Source organism: Mobula birostris, chromosome 10 (assembly GCF_030028105.1).
Source record: "Mobula birostris isolate sMobBir1 chromosome 10, sMobBir1.hap1, whole genome shotgun sequence".
Classification (NCBI taxonomy): Eukaryota; Metazoa; Chordata; class Chondrichthyes; order Myliobatiformes; family Myliobatidae; genus Mobula; species Mobula birostris.
In genome coordinates this window covers 14,956,965-14,983,215 of record NC_092379.1, presented here as the reverse complement: position 1 = coordinate 14,983,215, position 26,251 = coordinate 14,956,965, and the positions used below count along the sequence as shown (strand labels likewise).

At 48.8% G+C, this 26,251-nt stretch overlaps 1 protein-coding gene across 1 annotated transcript in view; it reads right to left on the bottom strand.

Moving 5' to 3' along the window:
• Positions 1 to 2,248: 2,248 nt before the first annotated feature.
• The window catches only part of LOC140203838 (protein FAM98A-like), a 28,150-nt gene continuing 4,147 nt past the window's right edge, over positions 2,249 to 26,251 (bottom strand). Inside the window, exons 3-8 of the mRNA XM_072269958.1 lie at positions 26,002 to 26,136; positions 16,227 to 16,426; positions 13,040 to 13,120; positions 11,832 to 11,948; positions 7,239 to 7,406; positions 2,249 to 3,262 (exon numbers count right to left, since the gene is read on the bottom strand). Of these exons, the coding sequence (XP_072126059.1) occupies positions 3,128 to 3,262; positions 7,239 to 7,406; positions 11,832 to 11,948; positions 13,040 to 13,120; positions 16,227 to 16,426; positions 26,002 to 26,136 (836 nt within the window). The 3' untranslated portion in view covers positions 2,249 to 3,127. The remainder of the gene's footprint in view (positions 3,263 to 7,238; positions 7,407 to 11,831; positions 11,949 to 13,039; positions 13,121 to 16,226; positions 16,427 to 26,001; positions 26,137 to 26,251) is intronic.

The window sequence follows — 26,251 nt, the reverse complement described above, 5'->3', positions numbered from 1 at the left end:
TTATGTCAGCTTTGACTTCCTTTGTCAGCCATGGTTGTACCATCTTGCCTTTAGAATACTATTACCCCTTTGGGAGGTATCTATCCTGTGCCTTCCGAAGTACTCCCAGAGACTCCACCCAATGCTACTCCGCCATCATCCATGCTATTGTCCCCTTCTAATCAAATTTGGCCAGCTCCTTTCTTGTGCTCCTGTAATTCCCCTTACTCTATTGCAATACTGATATGTTTGACTTTAGCTTTTCCCTCTCAAATTGCAGGGTGAATTTCTCAGAGATCCTTTACCTTAAGCTCCCTCATCAAATCTGGTTCATTACACAACACCCGATCCAGAATAACTGATCCCCTAGTGGGCTCAACAACGAGCTACTTAAAAAAGCCATATCATAGGCATTCTACAAATTCTCTCTTTGGATCTAAAATCAGTACCAACCTGATTTTCCCAATCCACCTGCATATTGAAATACCCCTTAACTATCGTAACATTACCCTTTTGACATGCATTTTCTATCTCCTGTTGTAGCCAACATCCTGGCTACGGTTCAGGAGCCTATACAACTCACATCAAGTTCTTTTTAACCCATGCAGTTCCTCAACTCTACCCGCAATGATTCCACAGCTTCCGATCCTATGCCACCTTTCTAAGGATTCGATTTTATTTTTTACCAACAGAGTCATACCAGCCGCTTTGCCTACCTGCCTGTACCTTCAATACAATATGTATCCTTGGATGTTAAGCCCCCTCCTATAATCTTACAGCCGTGACTCAGTGATGGCCACATTGTCATGCCTGCCAATCTCTAATGGCACTACAAGGTCTACCTTAATCCATATACTGCATGCATTCAAATATAACACCTTCAGTCCTGTACTCACCACCTTTTCGATTTTGTTCCCCGTTATACTGCAACTCATTCCAGAGACTGCAATTTTGCCCTATCATCTGCCGGTCTCACTGCACACTGCTTCTGCCTGTACACCAACTGCCCCATCCTCAGTCCTATCACTCCAGCTCCCATCCCTCTGCCAAATTAATTTTAAATCCTCCCCCAATAAGTTCTAGCAGACCCGCCCGCAAGGATATTGGTTCCCCCTCGGGTTCAGGCGTAACCCGTCCCTTTTGTACAGGTTATGCCTTCCTCAGGAGAGATCCCAATGATCCAGAAATCTGAAATCCTGACTCCTTAACCAGTTCCTCAGTCTCACATTTACCTGTGAAACCATCCAGTTCTTGCCCTCACTGACACATGGCACAGTCAGCAATCCAGAGACTACTACCCTGGAGGTCCTCCTTTTAAATTCTCTCTTCAGGATCCCCTCCCTTTTCCTACCCACGATATGCACCAAGACTTCTAGCTGCTCACCTTCCCCCCCCCCCCCCCAAAGTGGTGGACTCAATATGGGACAGCCCTGACCCTGGCACCAGGAAGGTGACACACCCTGTGGGTGTCTCTACTGCGTCCACAAAATCTCATGTCAAACTATGGAATCCCTTAACACTAGTGCCTTTTCTCTTTTCCCCCTTCCCTTCTGAGCCACAGTATCAGATTCAGTGCCAGAGACCCAGTCGCTGAAGATCCCCCCCCCCCCCCCCCGGTAGCTCACTCCCCCCAACAGTGTTAGGCTTGTTGAGGGGGACGGCCACAGGGGTACTCTGCTCTAACTGCCCATTTCCGTTCTCTCTCCTGACAGTCACTCAGATACCTGTCTCATGCAATTCAGGGGTGGCCACCTGCCTCTAGCTCCCATCTTCTCCTCAGTTTCCCCGCATGAGCTGAAAGTCATCGAGCTGCACCTCCAGTTCCTAAATGCGTTCTCGGAGGAGCTGCAGCTTGGTGCACTTTGTGCGTGGTTTTCCGGGAGGCTCTTGGTCTCCCAGGTTCCCCACATCTCCCACAAAGAGAACAGGACAGCCCCTGGAGCCGCCCTCACTGTCCCATCCACTGAAGAACGAAGATGACCAAAACTTACTAGATATGTACCTCACGGAAGCCTGTTCCTCACCGAACCCCGATGAGCTAAATCCTCCTCATTCTTAACACTGGCCCACTCCAACAATGGCCGCTCTGCTGGTCTCGACCTTGTTTTTATTTGCCCTTACTAATCAATCACTATTTGATTGGGTCATCAGAAAACACAAAGCCTGCGAGCGAGTACTCCTTTTAAAAGTCCCACTCGCGGAACTGTGGGATGCCTCCTGTCTCACTCCCAATGTGATTGGGCTACTGGAATAGCACCTGATGTTCCCTTAAACATTTCACCTTTCACCCTTAACCCATGACCTTGTCTCACCCAACCTCAGAGGGAAAAACCTGCTTGCAGTTACCCCATCTATACCCCTCAGATTCTGTAAATCAGAAGTGTGGTATCTCGCCTTCCAAAAGAAAACTACTGAGAACTGGGGAACATTTGGTTTTATTTCTAATTAAAAATAAACTCTTTGTCATCACAACATTGATTCCCAGCAAATACCAACCCCCACCCAAAAAAAAATCTTTTTTTCTTTTACAAAACGGAAACTTTGCGAACCATTCTCTCCTCAACTAAGCTCTGGTTGAGGGAGGGACCTTCACAAAAATACATCTAGAGCATAAACCGTGGGCAACAGCAACCAGGATTAGTGCCAGAAATGGCTCACATCACCACCCAGAGGTTCTCCCTCTGTATATAAACATAACACTCTCTCCCCACCAAACATCTTTCCCCCCCAACACACAAACACAAAGGAAGGCTGTTCCTCATTCCAGCAGCTCTACAACTTAGGCCATGCACAGTACACACAGTCATGCCTCTTTTCCTCACTGCTCGCAAGCGTACTTCCGACGAGCCAGCGGTGGGAGCAGCTGATGTTCGAGCCACACTTCACCTGTGCCTCGGTGCTTTTCCAACAAGCCAGTGGCATTCTCCCTTTACTGGACCTGCTGAAATTTTGCGAGACGGAGGAGTCCACGGGCACCGATCGACACCTTTGCCCCGTACGAAGACGTCAATCCAGCCAGCCTGCTCTGCGGACCTCGCGCCAACACGGAGACGGGAAACCCCGGTCGCCGGGAGTGCTGTAGAACTTTCCGCAAGGAGCCCGCGAGACCCTCGCACGCCTGGTCACGGGGCTCTCCGGGGGAGCTGCCTTAGTGCCGCCGCCCTTTACCCCTCCGCTTCTCCTTTCTCCCTCCGCTCCCACTCCTCCTGCTCTCCCACCTGACCATCGGCGGCTCGATCTCACCAGGCCTCCCCCCGCGATCCGGCACGGGGCCCATCAGGATCTGGGAAGAGAAGCAACAGGAGACATTTTCACATGAACACTGGGAATTTTACGACCTTAGTCCAGGGCCGGTGACAGGGATGGGGAGTGTCATCACCATCTCCTCAGTACCAACAGAGACTTGTATTTATGTCCCTCTTTGCACATCCCAAGGCTTTTCCAAAGCACAATACAACAAAAACTACTGGTCAGCTGCTGATTTAATGTACAAAGCACAGCAGGTAATTTGAGACTGCACACAACACAATGTGACGTCTGTTGACACAGGAGACTCTGCAGATGCCGGAAATCTTGAACAACACTGGAGGAACTCAGCAAGTCAGGCAGCATCTCTGGAGAGGAATAAATCAATGTTTTGGGCCAAGACCCTTCCCTCAGGATTGAATGAACCACATCCCTCCTCTATCTGGCAGAACTGATCCTCAACCTCAACAATTTCTCTTTTGGCTCCTTCCAAACCAAAGGGTAGCCAACAGGCCCCAGCTATGCCCATCTCTTCATCGGCTTCATGGGACAGCCCTGTTCCAAGCCTACCCCGGTAACGCTCTCCAAACTCTTTCTCCACTGCATTGACGCTGCTTCCTGCACCCATGCTGAGCTCAGCAAATCATCAACGCTACCTCCAACTTCAACCCAGTCCTCAAATTTACTTGGTCTATCTCTGACTTGTCCCTTCCCTTTCTTGATCTTGGTCTCCATCTCCGGAGAAAGACTGTTTACTGATCTATCCGTTCTAGAACATGCAAGATGTTCTTTATCTCAGAAAACAGGGTTTCCCTTTGACTGCCATCAGTGCTGCCCTCATCCACAATTCCTTCATTTATTGCCCTCACCCCATCATAGCAGGGATGGAGTTCCCCTTGTTCTTACCTACTACCCCAAAAGCCTCCATATCCAGCACATCATACTCCAAAACTTCTGCCATTTCCAACGGGACCCTACCACCAAGCACACCAGCCTTTCTCTCCATCCCTCTGCTTTCCGCAGGGATCGCTATCAAAATGACTCTCCCGTCCATTCGTTCCATCCACCCCTGACTATCCTCCTGGCACATCCTTTGGAACGGAGACGATTGCTACGCCTGCCTGTACACCTCCTCCCTCATCACCATTCAGGGCTCCAAACCGTCCTTCCAAGCGAGGCGACGTCTGTCAGGGTCACCTATTGCACCCGGCGTTCCTGGTGCGGCCTCCTCGATTTCAGTGAGACCTGGCACTGCCTGGGGAACGGTTCTGTCGAACAGCTTCACTCAAAAGACAAGATTGCTGAGTGGCCACTCATTACATGATAATATAGAACAAAAAAACAGAATTACAGTAAATATATATATTAAATAGTTAAATTAAATAGGTAGTGCGAAAACAATTTTTTTTTAAAAATCAAGAGGTAGTGTTCATGGGTTCAATGTCCATTCAGAAATTGGATGGCAGAGGGGAAGAAGCTGTTCCTGAATCGCTGAGTGTGTGCCTTCAGGCTTCTGTACCTCCTTCCCGATGTAACAGTGAGAAGAGGGCACATCCTGGGTGGCGGGGGGTCCTTAATGATGGTGCTGCCTTTTTGAGGGAATGCTCCTTGAAGATCTCTTGGATACCGTGGAGGCTAGTGCCTGTGATGGAGCTGACCGATTTTACAACTCTCTGCAGATTGCTTCGATCTCGTGCAGTAGCCCTGCCGTACCAGACGGTGACGCAGCCAGTTAGAGTGCTCTGCACGGTACATCTGCAGAGGTCTGCTAGGGCCTTAGGTGACACACTAAACCTCCTCAAGCTCCTGATGAAACGTAGCCAGTCCTGCCTTCTTGGCAGCTGCATCGATATGCTGGGACCAGGTTACAGGGACCGACAGCAATGGGGAGAGTTGTGCGCCTCCTAGTGGCAAGTCTGATCTCCAGTCCATAGAACCATAGAAACTACAGCACAGAAACAGGCCCTTTGGCCCTTCTTGGCTGTGCCGAACCATTTTCTGCCTAGTCCCAATGACCTGCACACGGACCATATCCCTCCATACACCTCCCATCCATGTATCTGTCCAATTTATTCTTAAATGTTAAAAAAGAACCCGCATTTACCACCTCGTCTGGCAGCTCATTCCATACTCCCACTGCTCTCTGTGTGAAGAAGCCCCCCCAATGTTCCCTTTAAACTTTTCTCCCCTCACCCTTAACCCATGTCCTCTGGTTTTTTTCTCCCCTTGCCTCAGTGGAAAAAGCCTGCTTGCATTCACTCTATCTATACCCATCATAATTTTATATACCTCTATCAAATCTCCCCTCATTCTTCTACGCTCCAGGGAATAAAGTCCTAACCTATTCAACCTTTCTCTGTAACTGAGTTTCTCAAGTCCCGGCAACATCCTTGTAAACCTTCTCTGCACTCTTTCAACCTTATTTATATCCTTCCTGTAATTTGGTGACCAAAACTGAACACAATAGTCCAGATTCGGCCTCACCAATGCCTTATGCAACCTCATCATAACATTCCAGCTCTTATACTCAATACTTCGATTAATAAAAGCCATGAACTTCCTAGCCACACAGTGCAGCTTTTTTTGCACAGAGTATAGTGTGATACCTCGGGTCGAGTGTGATGTTCTCCTGAAGTAGGGGTTCCCAACCTGGGGTGCCAGGACCCCTCAATTAAAGGTAAGGATAAACGGCATAAAGACGGGTAGGAAATCCTGCCCTAAGGGGTTGTGTACCAGTCGGACCTCAGGTTGCTGTAGAGGCTGATCTGAATCCACATACTATGGTGCAGTATCGGTAAGATTAAGTGGTAGCGGGGGCTAGCGGCTGGGTGTTTTGGTTGTTCAATCTCTCCTTTCTCAGCGGCACAGCGGAGATCTCTCTCATGTAGCGCAGCTCCCTCTTGGGCAGATTTACTCCGGGCCCATCTATTGAGTACCATGTCTTCCCAGCTTTTAGGTGCAATGCTGAGTTTCTTCAGGCTGACTTAGATGTTCTTTGAAGGTTTCCTTTGCCCACCATGGGCTCGACTACCCCTTCAACCAAGAGGAAAGGATCTGTTTGCTCATAAACTCTTCTCGGGCTATCAGTTACAATGACAAACTCTGCCATCTTCATCAGGGACAATGCCTTGATATGTCTAGACCGATGGTATCTATACCCCCATCGTCCATCCCTCCTGATTGGATGAGGACTAACCAATCAGGTTTCTGCTCTCCCACCTCGTTTACAATCAAATTCCACCTCTTACTTAGAATGAGACCTTCATCTTTGTTAAAATTCTTTAACTCTAGTTTTATATCAATGGCTTTCTTTACCAGGCGGTCCCAAAAGCCAATGGCACGGCACGGTAGTTTAATACCATCGAAGTCAATCCTATGGCCATTGCAAATGCAGTATTCTGCTGCCGCCAATTTCTCCGGGTAACCCAAATGGGTACACCACCTGCGCTCCCTGATGTGGGTTTCCACCGTGCGTCCCGTCGAGCTGCGCCAATGGCTTTTGGGACCAACTGGTAGAGGAAGCCATTGAAATAAAACTAGAGGAAAAGAATTTTAACAAAAACAAAGAACAAACTAGAATTCGATTGTAAACGAGTTGGGAGAACGGAAACCAGATTGGATGAGGAGTAACCAACCAGGAGGGATGGACGATGGGGGTATAAATACCACCGGACTAGACATACCTCGTCATCATCCCTGAAGAAGATGGCAGAGTTTGTCATTGAAACGTTGGTTATCATTGATATTTGTACCCAGCTGGAAGCCTGAGAAGAGTTTATTCGTCATAAATGCTGGGAAAGGTCCTTTTTTGATCTGTCTACTCTTTGCCAACACTCAGCAGGAAGACTACAGTACCCCAGTGCAGCAGTCCCTACCACACTGCTGACATTGTCCCAGACCCCGGCAGTGTTTCTCTCACCCTGTCCCTCCATCGTTGCCATCCCCTGCTCCCAGTCCCATGCCGGACTGAATCCCTTCCTCCACCAGCCTCCCCGCGGGACCCTGCCTCTCACCTTGTTGACAGCACAGGCTGTTTTCTCCCGACTGCTCTGGCTGGTGGTCTTGGTGATTATGGAGAGGTCCTCCCGCGCAGATAGTAGGAGGGCGAGTGTCACACTAGGCCGGGAGCACAGGCCGTCCCTCAGAGGCTTGTACAGACGAACCATTGCCGCTCCATGTTGCTGAAACAGGAATAAAAATTTAACCCAACATGGCCCAGATCTCCGGGAGGCGCAGTTAACTGACGCACAGGTTGCCATGGTGATACCTCCCCAGTGGCTCACTTAACAACGCTGGATTCAGTTTTTTGCCCTGATACCATAAGACGTTGCAGCAGAATAGGCCATTCAACCCATCCAGTCTGTACTGGCAGATTTATTATCCCTCTCAACTCTATTCTCTTGCCTTCTCCTCATAACCTTTGACATCCTGACTAATCAAGAAACTATCAACCTCCACTTTAAAAACACCCAACGACATTCCCTCTACAGCCACTTTGTGGCATTAAATTGCACAGATTCAACACCCTCTCCCTAAAGAAATTCCTCCTCACTCCTGTTCTAAAGGGACAGTCCTTTTATTCTGAGGCTGAGCTCTCTGGTCTTAGGCTCCCCAACTTTTGTAAACATCTCTACATCCACTCATCTAGGCCTTTCAATCTTCAATAGGTTTCAATGAGATTCCCCCCTCATTCGGCTAAATTCCAGCGAGCACAGGCCCAGACCATCCAATGCTCCTGATACATTAACCCTTTCATCCCCGGGATCATTCTCATGAACCTCCTCTGGATCCTCTCCAATGCCAGCACAAAAGGAACCCAAAACTGTTCACAGTACGCCAAGTGCGATCTGACCAATGCCTCCTAAGACCATAAGACATAGGAGCAGAATTAGGCCATTTGGCCCATCGAGTCTGCTCTGCCATTTCATCATGGCTGATCCATTTTTCCTCTCAGCCCCAATCTCCTGCCTTCTCCCCATATCCTTTCATGCCCTGACCAATCAAAAATTGATCTACCTCTCCCTTAAAGATATCCAATGGCTAGGCCTCCATAGCCGCCTGTGGCAATGAACTCTACTCCCTGGCTAAAGAAATTCCTCTTCATCTCCATTCTAAAAAGACGGACCCCTATTCTGAGGCAGTGTCCTCTGGTCTTAGACTCCCCCACCATCCTCTCCACATCCACACGATCAAGGCCTTTCAACATTCGATAGGTTTCAATGAGACCACCCTTTAGAAAGCCTCGGCATTACATCCTCGCTTTTATACCTACAAACGAATGCTAACATTGCATTTGCTTTCCCTGCCAACAACCTCCTCTATGGACCTGCCCCTGATGGTGTCCACGTTCGTCAAGCTACACGCTGTGAAATAGCCACGGCTGTGATTATTTCACTTGTGGAACAACATTCAGTGCGAGGGGGCCCTCCACTGGTCGAGGTCGACCATGGACGCTGCACGCCAGCTGACTACGTTTGGTATGCAAGTCAAAACGCAAGCCAGGGCAGTATGATATGGAGAGCAAGCTACTGCCCATGTAGCTGGCTCCCCTGAACCCAAAGGAACGGCAGAGACTGATACAGTTTGGCACCAGCAGTGTCACAGGAGTTGTCAGTCAGCATTGAACTCAGTGTAGGACTGCTTCAGGGACTCCAGCTCCGGATTTTACCCTCCGGGTTTACTCCCAAAGCCTTCCTCATGAGTAGGTATAGCCGCAAGGCAGTGGAGGTTTAAGATCAGTTTTCCTTATCTCAGATGAGCTGCCAATTGTGGCTGACGAACCTCGTTTGTCAACATAGAATGGGAGAAGCACAGTGAGGGCCCTTCGGCCCACAACATTGTGCCAGCCCATACAATCCCATTCTACATCGGTCACTCTGCAGTCATGTGTAGGCCTAACTGGGCAAAGGCGACAAACTTCCTTCTCTGAAGGACATCTTGAAAGAGATGGCTTTTAGGACGATGATGTGTCTGTCATTATTACCCACATTTGTTCCAATTCCTTCTTTTATCAGTCCCATTTAACTGTTTTAATTCAAATTTCCCGAATACTTCCCTCTAATCCTGACTTTAGATTGTCATCCAGTAACTCAACCACACAAGCTGGTAAATGACTTATCATCATGGTCAACTGACTCAACCTGCAAGTTAAGCTTTAGGAAATCCTGGACAAGGACTCCCAAGTCCCTCTGCACCTCAAGATTTTTGAAATTACTCTCCATTTAGAAAATAGCCTACGCTTTTATTTCTTCTACCGAAGTGCATGACCATAGACTTCCCAACACTGTATTCCATCTGCCACTTCTTTACCCAGTCTCCTAGTCTGTCCAAGTCCCTCTGTAGCCTCTCTCCTTCCTCAAAATTACCTACCCCACCACCTATCTTCGCATCATCCACAAACTCGGCCACAAAGACATCAATTCCATCATCGACATCATTGGCATGTAACATAAAAAGATTCAGTCCCCACACTGACCCCTGTGGAACACCACTAGTCACCAGCAGCCAACCAGAAAAGGCTCCCTTTATTCCCACTCTTTGCCTCCTGCCAATCAGCCACTGCTTTATCCATGCCAGAATCTGTCCTGTAATAACTTGTTAAGCAGCCTCAAATGTGCCACCTTGTCAAAGTCCTTCTGAAAATCCAAGTACACAACATCCATCAATTCTTCATTGTCTATCCTGCTTGTTAATTCTTCAAAGCATTCCAACAGATTTGTCAGGCAAGATTTTCCCCTGAGGAAACCATGCTGACTATGGCCTATTTTATCATGTGCTCCAAGTACCCTGAGACCTCATCCTTAATAATAGTCTCCAACATCTTCTCAATCACTAAGATCAGACTAACTGGCCTATAGTTTCCTTTCTTTGGCCTCTCTCCCTTCTTGAAGAGTAGAGTGACTTTTGCAATTTTCCAGTCCTCCAGGACCATTGATTCTTGAAAGATCATTACTAATGCCTATACAATCTCCTTAGCCACCCCTTTCAGAGCCCTGGAGTGTTAACCATCTGGTCCAAGTAACTTATCTAACTTCAGACCTTTCAGTTTCCCAAGAACCTTCTCCCTAATCTTCCAATACAGTACTGGGGAACCTACCAGGATTTCCCAACTGAGTCTCCGGGAAGCCATATGAACCCACAACACCAATTCAGAGGTGAGACTCCCTCCCACTGAGGCACAACTGTTGGGACAAACTTCCACAATGAACATATGAGAGTTCTCCCAACCAAAGATGTTCAGTCAGAAGAATAACACAGTTAATCTGTAACGGTTCCTAGCTGCTTTCAACATGCACCAGTTGGTTGCAAGGTTCTGCAAGTCACAACTATGACTAATCAAGAATCTATCCACCTCTGCCTTAAACATACCCAAAAGACTTGGCCTCCACAGCTGCCTGTGGCAACAAATTCCACAGATTCACCACCCTGGGCTAAAGAAATTCCTCATCTCCGTTCTAAACGAACGCCCCACTATTCTGAGGCTGTCCCCTCTGGTCTTAGACTCCCCCACCATAGGAAGCACCCTCCCCACATCCACTCTATCAAGACCTTTCAATAGGTTTCAAAGAGGTCACCCCTCATTCTTCAGAATTCCAGTAAATAGAGGCCCAGAGCCAACAAATGATAGTCCTTCCAAACCTGGAATCATTCTCATGAACCTCCTTTAAAAACTTTCCAGTTTCAGCACACCCTTTCTTAGATAAAGGGCCCAGAACTGATCACAATATTCCAAGTGAGGCCTCACCGGTACCTTATAAAGCCTCAACGTTACTTCCTTGCTTTTACATTCTAGTCCTCTCAAAATGAACGCTAACGTCTCATTTGCCTTCCTCACCAGCAACTCAACCTGCAGCTCATGAAAGGAAAAAGAATGCCGGTCTATTGGGAAATGAACAGGGACTTGGGATAGCTGGATCACTTGTGCAAGGAGCCAGCATGGATTTGACAGATCAAACGGCCTCCCTCAGAATCTGCAATCCTGATACATTGAACTTCCCAAATGAGTTCAATGAACACTGAGATGGAACCAGTCCCATCATACACCAGCAGATCACGTGATCCTGTCGCCAGCCGCTCCCTCGAGGTCATAGGTTGAGGGTGAAAGGTGAAATATTTATGGGCAACTTGAGGGAGAACTTCTTCACTCAGAGTGCGAAACCAGATGCTAGCGAAAGTGGCGGAGGTGGATTCAATTGAAACATTTTAGAGAAGTTTGGATAGTTGCGTCGATGAGAGAGGGGCATGGAGAGCTAGGATCTGGGTATGGGTTAGTGGGACTAGGGCAGAAAACCAAGCCGGCATAGAATAACGCTGCACACACAAAGTGCTGGAGGAACTCAGCAGGCCGGCCAGCATCTATGGAAAAGAGTAAACAGTCGACGTTTCGGGCCAAGACCCTTGAATCTGATGTGGAAAAAGAGGTCAGAGACTAGAAGTCAGGCACAGACTAGATGGGTCGAAGGGCCTGTTTCTGTGCTGTAATGGCCAAAGGTTCTGTAACTCTACCTCACCCTCAAAAAAACAACTATGGGTAGTGCCATTTCCAGCTGGCAGCCACTCCGCCAGCCGGCCATTGCTCCTTTCACGCGGCCCGTGAGAATGCAGACCTGTGCGCGCTCCGACCAGTGGAACGACTGCACCGTCACGTCCAGACGAGTGATCAGCATCTGCCGGCGGCTCTCGTACTCCACGCACATGGCTTGATGGATCTCCTCCAGGCGCTCCTGGGAAACGGAAAGCCGGTGGTTAAGGAGATGTACGACGGTCTACTTTCCCGCTGATCTGCCTTAAAGTGTGGGGGGGGGGGGGGGAGAGAGCGCCCGACTCACCCAATATTATCCTGCCACCCAGATTTATGTTTTACAACGCGCTAGCTGCCTGTGCAGTCAGAGCAGGTACGAGAGCTGGGACACCCTGACGAGCAACAGAACAAAGGGAGGTCCCCACCAGCCTCTCCAAGGACTACCGACCCTGGTGGTGTCAGCCACACCCCAACTAGGGATTAGGGTCACGAGGGTTTTGTGCTCCTGGATCTCTCAGTACTCCTCACCCCACCGTCACTTCATGAAGCGTGCCGCACTTCGAGGTAACGGTTCTCCCTGTTTGCACCGATGGAGAGCAGCTCTCCTGAGAGCAAACGTATCTGAGCTCAGCTCAGCCAGCTGGTTTCCGGCCGTATTTACTTATCGAGGTACAGCGCGGAACAGGCCTCTCTGTCCCAGCAAACCCCCGATTTAATCCTAACCTGATCACAGGACAACTTGCAATGACCAATTAACCCACCAATCTTTGGACCGTGGGAGGACCCCACGCGGTCACGGGGAGAACGTATACAAACTCCTTACAGGCAGTGGCGGGAATTGAATGCTGGTCGCCGGTACTGTGAAGCGTCGTGCTGACCACTACGCTACCGCGCCGCCCCGATAATCAGGAGGCGGCAGGGCACTGGGAACCTGCTGCCCCATGCCACAAGATCTCCTTTGCCAAAAGTCTGATCTCCACCGGGTCACTCAGTTACCACAGAGCCTCCCCCTCCGGTTAGTGGGAGTCTGACAAGTGGCCGGGGGTCGGGACTCAGAATGGAAGGCCCCCCTTTCAGAGTGCACCTCCTCAAACACCCTAGGTCAGGGAGTAAAGTGGGACCAATCACACCACCCGGAAGTCATCTCGCAAAGGCCCCCTCTGCGCTACCGGGCCAAGCTGACAAAAACGGGGGCTCGGGGCGGGATGGGGGGGCGGAATGAGAAACCTTCAGAGTGGGGGCAGTAAACGGTTCGCAACACATCTCGGCATCAAATAGTTACGGCGTCTTTACCCATTGGCCAGACTCCAGGCTCCTGGTCAGCAAGGGGTTCCCCACCGCATCCTCCGGCAGACTGGAACTGATGTCCCGGATCTGAAATGTGGAAGTGAAAGGGGGCGGGGGTTAAACTCTAAAGGAGAGATTTATCCCAATCCCCAACCCGGTAAAATGCGTACATATGTGCAGCTTAAATTCTCTACATCTGAGAGAAGACTACACACGACACAAATTCTACTCCCAGAGCAGAGACTTACTGGGCAAATCCACTATTAGCCTGCCCGGTGAATGCATCGCTGTTCTCAATATCTAATGATTATTTATTAATATTTCTTTCCTTTCATACTTGCCACTTGCTGTATTTTGCACACTGGTTAAACACCAAGTCAGTGCGGTCTTACATTGATTCTGTTATGGTTACTATTCTATGGATTTAATGAGAAAAGGAATCTCAGGGTTGTAAACGGTGACTTGTATATACTTAGATGATAAATGTTCTCTGAACTTTGCTCTGCGCTGGACACCAAGTTTGGCTCGGTGTTTGGTGTATAGAAGTATAGAATAATACAGCACAGCACAGGCCCTTCGGCCCACATTGTTGTGCCAACCCTCAATCCCAGCCTTCCATATAACCCCCCACCTTAAATTCCTCCATATACCTGTCTAGTAGTCTCATAAGTTTCACGAGTGTATCTGCCTCCACCACTGACTCAGGCAGTGCATTCCACGCACCAACCACTCTCTGAGTGAAAAACCTTCCTCTAATATCTCCCCTGAACTTCCCACCCCTTACCTTAAAGCCATGTCCTTTTGTATTGAGCAGTGGTGCCCTGGGGAAGAGGCACTGGCTATCCGCTCTATCTATTCCTCTTATTATCTTGTACACCTCTATCATGTCTCCTCTCATCTCCTTCTCTCCAAAGAGTAAAGCCCTAGCTCCCTTAATCTCTGACCATAATGCATACTCTCTAAACCAGGCAGCATCCTGGTAAATCTCCTCTGTACCCTTTCCAATGCTTCCACATCCTTCCTATAGTGAGGTGACCAGAACTGGACACAGTACTCCAGGTGTGGCCTAACCAAAGTTTTATAGAGCTGCATCATTACCTCGCGACTCTTAAACTCTATCCCTCGACTTATGAAAGCTGACACTCCATAAGCTTTCTTAGCTACCCTATCTACCTGTGAGGCAACTTTCAGGGATCTGTGGACATGTACCCCGAGATCCCTCTGCTCCTCCACACAACCAAGTGTCCTGCCAAGTGTAGCAATCCCTCACAACACTGCACTTGCCGGGGACCCACCGGCTTCGGCAGGCGGTTACAGTGAAAACGCGCCCACTGAACAGGCTGCCCTTGCTGACTTTGACTTTGCTCGCTATGAGCCAAGGCGCCCTCGGCAGCTGCCGATCGGAGTGAAATGGCCAGACGCGGACAGTCAGCGCAAGGCCAACAGCACTCCGAGCAGGAAGACTGGGACACAGCACAGCTCTCAGACCAGAGGAGGCCGGAAGGGCGGAATAAGCATTTCTGTTGACACTAGCTGTGAAATAATAAAACACAAAACATCAGAGGAACTCAGCATCGGATCTGATGAAGGGTGTCGGGCCGAAATGTCGGCTGTTTATTTCCCTCCATAGGTGCCCGAATTCCTCCAGTGTTGGTTTTTCTTCTTATTCACCCATCTAATCTGTGCCGAACTATTATTCTTTCTCATCCCATAGGGCAGCAATGAAGGTCTCCCATCTCTGGCGGTGTACAGACCATTCTTAATCACGTCAGTAGCTTCCCCTCAGTTTTCACTACTGTCAGTCATGCAAGTCCCGGGTGGAGACTCAGGAATACCGTCACACTCAGATGTAGAAGGATTCTTCATTGCTGTTTCCGTAACAATTTTGTTTTACTAGTCAGGGTTGTTAACCCTGAGCTAAACCCCCGAACCTGGAAGACCGGTGGACCACTCTTAGTCTGGCCTCTGCCCTTTGACCTGTTTGACATGGGTGACCCTACCAGGAGCCAAAGCACAAAGCCCTGACTCCAGCCAACATCGCTCTCCGGGTCATTGAAGCACGCAAGCCTCCAAACTCCACGACAAGGTTGGGGTCCTCTTGGAGGCTAGAATCTTAAGTTTTGTTAATATTGGTAAACCTTTACTAGATTTTGAAGTATGATACTTATTGTTTATTATTATTAAGGTATCAATGCACCACGACTTTAATCTTGTTTTGTGGTATAGTTATAAAGCAGCAGCTCCAAACTATTTTTTCTTAAAATGCCATGGACCGAAACCATTAAGCAAGGGGTCTGTGGACCCCCGTTATAGAGTGTTGCCTGTGTGTATCACCTTGGTTAACCGGTGTAATGTCCTGGTTCATATTTTTTGCCGTTATGCTGTTCTGGATTTCATTTTGTGCAGTTCTGTGCAAGCTGCTTGTTTCCAGCTCATGTTTGGGTTGCTGTTGAAGAGGGGAGAGAGGAGAACCGTGTGCCGTTCCAGTTAGGATGGTCGGACTAAGGGGAGGCTTCTCTGGTGAGGGACACTAAGGTTGGGCCTGGGGCTTTTGTCAGAGAGAGATGAAGAGGGAAGACGCCGGAGAGGAGAGGTTGTAGGATTCAACCCGGAGCAGGACCATGATACGACGAAGCCCGGGGAGATCGAAGGACGATCGGTGACTTGGGGACAACCGTGAGCTCCAACTTGTGCACGTTACACTGTTTCATTAAAATGGGTCCTTTTCTTCTTTTTGTTCCTTCTTTACTAACCCTTTAGTCAAATTTAGAATTATAAAGCTAAATCTTTTAATTGTACGCGGTGTGCTGCTCTCTGTTATTTTGTGGCACTTATTTGTAAGAGGGTAATGAATTACACAGCATCCACACAAACGGTGCGGGGGGGGGTTTGGGGTGGGCTCGCGCCTCAATCTTACACGTTTGGTGGGGCCGGAGATTGTCTTCCCAAGACGAAACCAGAGTGATTCACCGGTTAGGAGAATAATCAGCAGTATTAGTATACTCAGGTGACAATTCTGTTTCGAATTTAACATTTTACTTAACTTTCTGCAGTCTCACAAGTAAGATCTCAATAAAAACCCTGAAGGAAGCTTCCGTCTCGGGAGGCTTTCCAGAAGGTGTTTAACTCACTGCGTGGCTTTGTATATCCACACTGCGAGGGCAGCGGAGCCACCATATCCCAGCCTCCTTACTTTCAGTTCCAGGTCCCCGAAGAGCGCTGCCATAGAAGCATCTGCCGCGGGTCCAGCCATGCCCAGCGCTTGGCAGAGAGCCCGCAGCTCTCTGGAGACCTCGTCACCGCTGCCGGCCTCCTTCTGCGCCTGCTGCCGTTCCTGCGGGGACTGCTTGGAGCGAAGCAGCCTTGCCGCCTGCAGCTCCGAGCCCAGAAACACTGAAATCAATGTCACAGAATCAGGGGGGCAGAAGAACACAGGAATCAGGAACACCAGCACACCCAGCCCTTCATTAATTTTACAACAGATCCCCAGCCTTACTTGTCCTAAATCCAGATCGTTCAATTCCCTTAATGTCCAGACTTCCGAGGACAGGATGTTTCCCATCATGTTAGAACTAGAGGATACAGCCTCAGAAGAGAAGATTGTCTCTTAACAATTGAGACCAGGAGGAAATTCTTTATCTAGAGCGGGGGGTCCCAAACTTTTTTAAGCCACGGACCAACACCATTAAGCAAGGGGGTCCACGGACCCCAGGTTGAGATGGTGAATCTGTGGAAATCACTGCCACAGACGGAGGTTGAGGGCTTCAGTGGGTGTATTTAAAGCGGAGGTTGATACAATATTGTGCAAAAGCTTTAGTCACACATATATAGCTAAGGTGCCTAAGACTTTTACACGGTACTGTAGTAATTTTATGTTTTGAACTGTACTGCTGTTGCAAAATAAAACAAATTTCATGACATATGTGACTGATGATAAACCTGGACATGGTGGGACATGGACAATCCACAGCCTCAGACAGGGAGTTGGACACAAACAAGAGAAAATCTGCGGATACTGGAAATCCAGAGCAACACACCCAGACCCAGAATGCTGGAGGAACTCAGCAGGCCAGGCAGCATCTATGGAAAAGAGTAAACTGTCGACGTTTCAGGTTGAGAACTTCATCAAGCAGTCAGAGTAAAAAGTTGGTGGAGGGGAGGAAGAAATACAAGGCAGTAGGTGATGGGTGAAACCGGGAGAGGGGGAAGGGTGAAGTAAAGAGCTGGGAAGTCGATTGGTGAAAGAGATAAGGGGCTGGAGAAGGGAGAATCTGATAGGAGAGGACAGAAGGCCATGGAAGAAAGCGAACGGGGTGGGGAGGTGATGGGGCAGGTAAGGAGATAAGGTGAGAGAGGGAAATGGGAAAGGAGAATGGTTAAGGGGAGGTGGGCAATTACCAGAAGATCGAGAAATCAGGGTTCGTGCCATCAGGTTGGAGGCTACCAAAACGGAATACAAGGTGTTGCTCCTCCAACCTGAGTGTGGCCTCATCGCGGCAGAGGAGGCCATTGACTGTCAGCGGCTCTGTAATAAGGCAATAAAGGCATACGGTACTTGTGAAGCGGAAGATCCCGCTTTCTCTGACGTAGGTGCTCAGCAAAGCGGTCTCCCCATCTACGTCGGGTTTCACCGATATACAGGAGGCCACAACGGGAGCACTGGGTACAGTAGATAGGTCCAACAGACTCACAGGTGAAGCGTCGCCTCACCAGTTAGGACTGTTTAGGGCCCTGAATGGTCGTGAGGGAGGAGGTGTAGGGACAGGTGTAGCACTTGTTCCGCTTGCAAGGATCAGTGCCAGGAGGGAGATCAGTGGGGAGGGACAAATGGACAAGGGAGTCGCATAGGGAGCGATCCCTGCGGAAAGCAGAAAGTGGGGGAACGAGTGTGTTTGGTGGTGGCCCATTTCCGACACCTCCCTCCCGTTTCTCAATCTCTCTGGAGACAGTTTATCTATTGATATCTTTTACAATCCCACTGATTCTCACAGCTGCCTAGACTATACCCCTTCCCAACCTGTTACTTGAAAACAATACCATCCCCTTCTCTCTCTTCCTCCGACTCCACTGCCTCTGCTCTCAGTGAGATGCTTTTCATTCCAGAATGAAGGAGAGGTCTTCCTTCTTCAAAGAAAGGGCCTTTCCTTCCTCCACCATCAATGCTGCCCTCACCCCACCAAGGATAGGGTTCCTCTTGTCCTCCCCTACCACCCCACTAGCCTCTGCGTTCAGCACATAATTCTCCGTAACTTCTGCCATCTCCAACAGGATACCACCACCACATTCCTCCCCCCCCCCCACTTTCCACAGGGGTCCCTCCCCACTGATCTCCCTCCTAGTATTTACCTTTGCAAGCAGAACAAGTGCTACACTTGCCCCTACACCACCTCCCTCACTACCATTCAGGGTCCCAAACAGTGACACTTCACCTGCGAGTCTGTTGGGGTCATCTACTGTATATCAGTGAGCCCCAACATAGACTGGGAGACCGCTTCGCCGAGCACCTACACTCCGTCCGCCAGAAAAAGCAGGAGCTCCTGGTGGCCACCCATTTCGATCCACTTCCTATTCCCATTCTGACATGCCAGTCCATGACCTCCTCTACAGCCTCAATGAGGCCACACTCAGGCTGCAGGAACAACACCTTATATTCCACCTGGGTAGCCTCCAACCCAATCGCATGAAGTTTCTCAAACTTTTGGTAATTGCCCCCTCTCTCCTTCACCATTCCTGTTCCTTCTCTTACTTTATATCCTTCTCTCCCTAAAGCCTCTCTCTGGTGCTCCTTCCCCTTTCCTTTCTTCCATGGCCTTCTATCCCATCCTATCGTACTCCCCCTTCTCCAGCCCTTTACCTCTTTCACCAATCAACTTCCCAGCTCTTTACTTCACCTCCCCCTGCTCTCCCAGTTTCACCCATCACCATCTTGTACTTCTTCCTCCCCTCCCCCCCATCTTCTTGCTCTGACTTCTGATCTCTCCCCACCCCCCGCCAAGACCTGAAGGGTCTCAGCCCGAAACGCTGACTGTTCATTCATTTCCATAGATGTTGCCAGACCCACTGAGTTCCTCCAGCATTTTGCGTGTTTCGCCCTTATTCCGAAGCTGTGACCACTGGCTCCAGACTCTTTAGTTGGGGAAACAACCTCCCTACATCTATTTATTGGGGCCCTGTGCACTTCAGTGTGATGGTCACCCAATGGCATATCAATGTTTGGCCGCTGTGGTCAATCCCTTGTCCCACTGATTTAGACAATAGGCTATTCGGCCCTTTGAGCCAGCACCGCCATTCACTGTGATCATGGCTGATCATCCACAATCAGTATCCAGTTCCTGCCTTATCCCCATAACCTTTGATTCCGCTATCTTTAAGAGCTCTATCCATTTCTTTCTTGAAAGCATCCAGAGACTTGGCCTCCACAGCCTTCTGGGTCAGAGCATTTCATACATCCACCACTTTCTGGGTGAAAAAGTTTTTCCTCAACTCCGTTCTAAATGGCCTACCCCTTATTCTTAAACTGTGGCCTCTGGTTCTGGACTCATCCATCAGTGGGAACATGCTTCCTGCCTCCAGCGTGTCCAATCCCTTAATAATCTTATATGTTTCAATAAGATCCCCTCTCAGCCTTCTAAATTCCAGAGTATACAAGCCCAGTCGCTCCAATCTTTCGACATATGACAGTCCCGCCATCCCGGGAATTAACCTTGTGAACCTATGTTGCACTTCCTCAATAGCAAGAATGTCCTTCCTCAAATTTGGAGACCAAAACTGCACACAGTACCCCAGGTGTAGTCTCACCAGGGCCCTGTACAGCTGCAGAAGGACCTCTTTGCTCTTATACTCAATTCCCCTTGTTATGAAGGCCAGCATGCCATTAGCTTTCTTCACTGCCTGCTGTACCTGCATGCTTCCTTTCAGTGACTGATGTACTAGAACACCTAGATCTCGTTGTGCTTCCCCTTTTCCTAACTTGGCTCCATTTAGATAATAATCTGCCTTCCCGTTCTTGCCACCAAAGTGGATAACCTCACAGTTATCCACATTAAACTGCATCTGCCATGCATCTGCCCACTCACCCAGCCTGTCCAAGTCACCCTGCATTCTCATAACATCCTCCTCACATTTCACACTGCCACCCAGCTTTGTGTCATCAGCAAATTTGCTAACGTTACTTTGAGAACAGTGGTCAACTTACTGAGCCACTGTCCAGAACCCTGGACTACTGATCCCACAAACACCATCCAAATCCGCCCCCCCCGCCCCACCACAGAAGCTGGGGATGTCAAACCACAGTAATCGATACAATTTGATTCCAGATTTATTTTCAGTGATGGTGACCAGATTGTTCCAAAAATCCACTGGGCTCGCTCACTCGCGGCACCTTCAACAGAGCAGTGGAGCGTGAGACTGCAAGCGTGTTTTGTGGAAGCACTACTGTGGCTTTCTGCATTCACAGAATCAAGGTCTGGACCATTGTTTTTTGTGTGGTTGTATTCTATTGCTACCCTATACGTGCTTGCCATCTCATGTGCGCGAGGACTTGGCCTCAAGTCACGGCGTCGCCTGCTTACAGCCACCAGGACAGAGACAAGGGAACCGGTGCGCTCCACCGAGGGGAGTGTGGTACAGCATCTAGGCTGCCCCTCGCTCGAGAGAAGACAAGCTCTTTTGTAGTCCACTGCAGATTTCTGCAGCATTCATGGCTCGTTCTGGATTTTTTTTTTTTTGTTTGGCTATACCTTACTGAGAGCTTTAGGTGGATAGGGTAGTTAAGAAAGCTTATGGGGTATTAGCTTTCATAAGTTGAGGGATAGAGTTTAAGAGTCGCGATGTAATGATGCAGCTCTATAAAACTCTGGTTAGGCCACACTTGGAGTACTGTATCCAGTTCTGGTCGCCTCACTATAGGAAGGATGTGGAAGCATTGGAAAGGGTACAGAGGAGATTTACCAGGATGCTGCCTGGTTTAGAGAGTGTGCATTATGATCAGAGATTAGGGGAGCTAGGGCTTTACTCTATGGAGAGAAGGAGGATGAGAGGAGACATGATAGAGGTGTACAAGATAATAAGAGGAATAGATAGAGTGGATAGCCAGCGCCTCTTCCCCAGGGTACCACTGCTCAATACAAGAGGACATGGCTTTAAGGTAAGGGGTGGGAAGTTCAAGGGGGATATTAGAGGAAGGTTTTTTACTCAGAGTGGTTGGTGCGTGGAATGCACTGCCTGAGTCAGTGGTGGAGGCAGATACACTAGTGAAGTTTAAGAGACTACTAGATAGGTATATGGAGGAATTTAAGGTGGGGGCTTATATGGGGGGCAGGGTTTGAGGGTCGGCACAACATTGTGGGCAGAAGGGCCTGTACTGTGCTGTACTATTCTATGTTCTATGCTTGTTATCGTGTTTGCACTATGTGTGCTTTGTGCTGTGTGTGACTGTTGGTGTTGTGTTTTGTACCTTGGTCCCGGAGTAACGCTGTTTCATTTGGCTGTATTCATGTATGACTGAATGACAATTAAAACAGAATTGGATTTTTCTCTCTGCACCTTCAGTAGTGCAGCACCCCCTTTTTCTGTGGAAACAGCCTAGATTGCATTCAAGTCTCTGGACTTCTGACCTACTGCTATCAACTGATTTGTTTTTACCCCCCTAACAGAAAGACGGGGTGGAGCTATGTCTCTACCAAAGGAGGTGTAAGGCATTCCTTCCCTCCACTAGGGCAGTTCACCTTTGGGCAAGGTGTAGCACCTACTTAGCCCCCAGATCAGGGTCACCTAAAGCCACGGGAGCAGGTGGTGGATGGTCGTATGAGCAGCCAGGGCATATCACAAATCCTGGTTATGCGACCACTGACACCAGGCAGACAACCTCTGAAGAGTGTTGATAATGGCTGGGGGGGGGGGGGGGGGTCACCTGCCTTGTGAAGACACTGCCCAGAAGACGACAATGGCAAACCACTTCAGAACCAGAATCTGGTTTAATATCACCGGCATATATCATGAAATTCGAATTTAACTTCGAATTTCACTTCTGTTGAATTTGCCAAGCGTAAACATGTTCATAGACCATGATTGCCCATGTCATTCGACCTGGCACCTAATGATGACGACGACGATGAACAGAAAGGCCAGGAGAAAGGACACTGCTGGAGTTGCCGGCATCAACTGAGGATACGTGTCAGGCTGAGTATTTAAGCTGTGCTCCAGTTCTGAAACTACCACGGTAACAGACTTCCTCCAAACAACAAGTCCTGAAGGAGGGCCTTCAACCTAAAACGTCGACTGCTTATTCTTCTCCATAGATGCTGCCTGGCCTGCCAAGTCCCTCCAGCGTATTGCGTGTGTTACTTTGGATTTCTGGCAGCTTTTCTTGTGTTTGCTGCTCAGATTAGAAACCGGATCCTGTGCGGGGGGAATCCTCTACTGGTTTGCGCACGCCAACCCCAGCCAAACATGTGGACCCTTGCGTTGTGTCACCTAGCAACAGCAGAGCACATTGTGACATCAAGCTGCCATGTCACCACACAGTCACAAGGTGGCGCAGGGAAACCTCTTCAAACACTGTTCAAGTCAGTAAAGCCCGGTCTATAATGTCTTCCCCAGATCAGAGAGCTTCATAAACATCGCACCTGCGGAAAATGCTGGAAACACTCAGGTGAGGCTCATCTGGCAGTCTGTGAGAACAGTGCCAACGTTTTGAGTCAGAGACCTTTCCTTCCCAGTTTTGCCAAAGGATCCTCAACCTGAAGAAGGAGCTGTTACTCTTTCTCCACAGACGCTGCCTGACCTGCCGCGTGTTTCTAACATTTTGCATTTTACTTTAATATGACTGCAGGTTTTTTCTTCAGGTATTCAAAAGATTCAAAGTAAATTTATTACCGAAGTACATATATGTCACCATATGCAACCCTGAGATTCTCTATCTATAGAAATCTATAGAATAATAACTGTAACAGAATCAATGAAAGACCACCCAACTTGGGCGTTCAAGGAGAGGACAGAAAACAAACTGTGCAAATACAAAAATAAATAAACAATAAATATCAAGAGCATGAGATAAAGAGTCCTTGAAAGTGAGCCCATAGATTGTGGGAACAAGTAATTGTACAAGCAAAGTTGAGTGAAGTTACCCCCTTTGGTTCAAGAGCCTGATGGTTGAGGGGTAATATCTGTTCCTGAACCTGGTGTCATGAGTCCTGAGGCTCCTGTACCTTCCACCTGATGGCAGCAACGAGAAGAGAGCATGGCCTGGGTGGGATTGCCCCTCAGATGGGCCGAGTGGGTAAGTGCTGAAGATTCCAGGGAGGGTCAGTGAGAAGAGAGCGTGACCTGGGTGGTGGGGGTTCCTGATGATGGATGTGACAGCACTCCATGTAGATGTGCTCAATGGATCTGGAGGGCTTTACCCGTGATGGACTGGGCTGTATCCACTACTTTTCGTAGGGTTTTCCATTCAAGGGCATTGGTGTTTCCATACCAGGCCCTGATGCAGCCAGTCAATATACTCTCCACCACACATCTATCTATGCATAGAAGTTTCACACTTCAGATTAGCAATGAATTAAATGCAAATATATACTTTCATTAAATTAGATGTAAATCTATGAATTAACAGATTAGGCATGGTACAAGGGCAAGGTTGTGGAACTACAAGTGCTCCATGCAGCCCAGCTCACTCACTCCTCATCATAAGGCCATAAGACAAAGGAGCAGAAGTCGGCTATTCGGCCCATCGAGTCTGCTCCGCCATTTCATCATGAGCTGATCCATTCTCCCATTTAGCCCCACTCTCCCGCCTTCTCACCATAACCTTTGATGCCCTGGCTACTCAGGTACCTATCAATCTCTGCCTTAAATACATCCAATGACTTGGCTTCCACTGCCGCCCGTGGCAACAAATTCCATAGATTCACCACCCTCTGGCTAAAAAAAATTCTTCGCATTTCTGTTCTGAATGGGCGCCCTTCAATCCTTAAGTCATGCCCTCTCGTACTAGACTCCCCCATCATGGGAAACAATTTTGCCACATCCACTCTGTCCATGCCTTTCAACATTCAAAATGTTTCTATGAGGTCCCCGCTCATTCTTCTAAACTCCAAGGAATACAGTCCAAGAGCAGACAAACGTTCCTCATATGTTAACCCTCTCATTCCCGGAATCATTCTAGTGAATCTTCTCTGTACCCTCTCCAACGTCAGCACATCCTTTCTTAAATAAGGAGACCAAAACTGCCCACAGTACTCCAAGTGAGGTCTCACCAGCGCCTTATAGAGCCTCAACATCACATCCCTGCTCCTATACTCTATTCCTCTAGAAATGATTGCCAACATTGCATTCGCCTTCTTCACCACTGACTCAACCTGGAGGTTAACCTTAAGGGTATCCTGCACAAGGACTCCCAAGTCCCGTTGCATCTCAGAACATTGAATTCTCTCCCTATTTAAATAATAGTCTGGCCATTTATTTCTTCTGCCAAAGTGCATAACCATACACTTTCCAACACTGTATCTCACGTTGAAGAATGGCAGCTACAAACAATATGCCAGAAGAAATCAACGGGTCGTGCAGCATCTGCGGGAGGAAAGGAATTGCCGACGGGATTGAGAAGGATAATATTTGATCCATGATGGAATGGGTCATGTCTTACGGTTTTAGAACCAGCTCACATTCTGTGGGATCATGTCTGATCTCTGACTAATTCCACAGCTGTTCACAAATATGCATCCGCCTCAGATTTAACACATTCAGCAACAACTGCCATTTACAGAAGAGGGTTTGAGTCTGGATTGTGCCCCTGGACTTTGCCAGTTTCAAGTTCCTGGGTGTCAGCATCTCTGAGGATCTGTCCTGGGCCCAACCTATCGACCAAAGCAGCTACAACGGCGGCACGACAGAGGCTATTTCGCTGGTAGTTTGAGGAGATTTGGTATGTCACCAAAGACAGTCATAAATTTCTACAGATGTGCTGTGGAGAGCATTCTAACTGGCTACTTCACTGTCTAGTATTGGGGGGGGGGTGGGTGCTACTGCACAGGATCGAAATAAGCAGCAGGAAGTTGTAAACTCAGTCAGCTCCATCATGGGCAATATCTCCCCAGCATCCAGGACATCTTCAAGGAGCGATGCCTCAAGGAGGCAGTATCCATCATTAAGGACTCCCATCACCCAAGGCAAGCCTTGTTCTCAATGTTACCAAGGAGGTGGTACAGGAGCCTGAAGACACACGCTCAACGATTCAGGAACAGCTTCTTCCCCTCTGCCATCTGATTTCTGAATGGGCATCGAACCCGCGAGCACTACCTCAACTTTTTTTTCTGTAGTAATTTAACTTTTTTAATGTACCTATATATATATTTCTCACTGTAATTCAGTTTAGTGGGCACGTGGCCAAGTGGTTAAGGCATTCGACTAGCAATCTGAAGGTCGTGAGTTCGAGCCCCAGCCAAGGCAGCGTGTTGTGTCCTTGAGCAAGGCACTTAACCACACATCGCTCTGCGACGACACCGGTGCCAAGCTGTATGGGTCCTAATGCCCTTCCCTTGGACAACATCGGTGTCGTGGAGAGGGGAGACTTGCAGCATGGGCAACTGCTGGTCTTCCATACAACCTTGCCCAGGCCTGCGCCCGAGAGAGTGAAGACTTTCCAGGCACAGATCCATGGTCTCGCAAGACTAACGGATGCCTTTTTTTAAAAATTCAGTTTATTACGTATTGCAATGTACTGCTGCCACAGAACAGCAAATTTCACAAAAATATGCCGGTGATATTAAACCTGACTCTGATTGGGAATCCCAGACTCTATCCTCCAAAGGATACTCCCCAATGTTTAAGCGATGCTCCCTGTACGTAGCCTTACCAACCAGGGAAATGTCTGCCTGAACTCTCCTCTTGGTCTCGCTTATGATCTTGAAAATGAACACTATGCATCCTGGGAACGCAGCCTCAGTTCTGGTTGCCCAGGTAACACTTACGCAGCAGCCGGAGGGAGCTCTCCTTGTCCTTCAGCCTGGAGGTGGCGTTACCCGTGGTGAGGGACGGGTAAGGGCAGTGCAGCTCGCTCAGCAGCCCGCTGACCTCCAGCAGGAAAGCCTCCGCGTTCTCGGGGCCTGCAGAACCAAGAAACTGCCGGTCAGTGACTCAAAGTTGGAGGGAAAAGACACTTGGAACAAACATCTTGATCGGAGCCATTCAGCTCACCGCTGAAGTAGGAACTGATTCCGA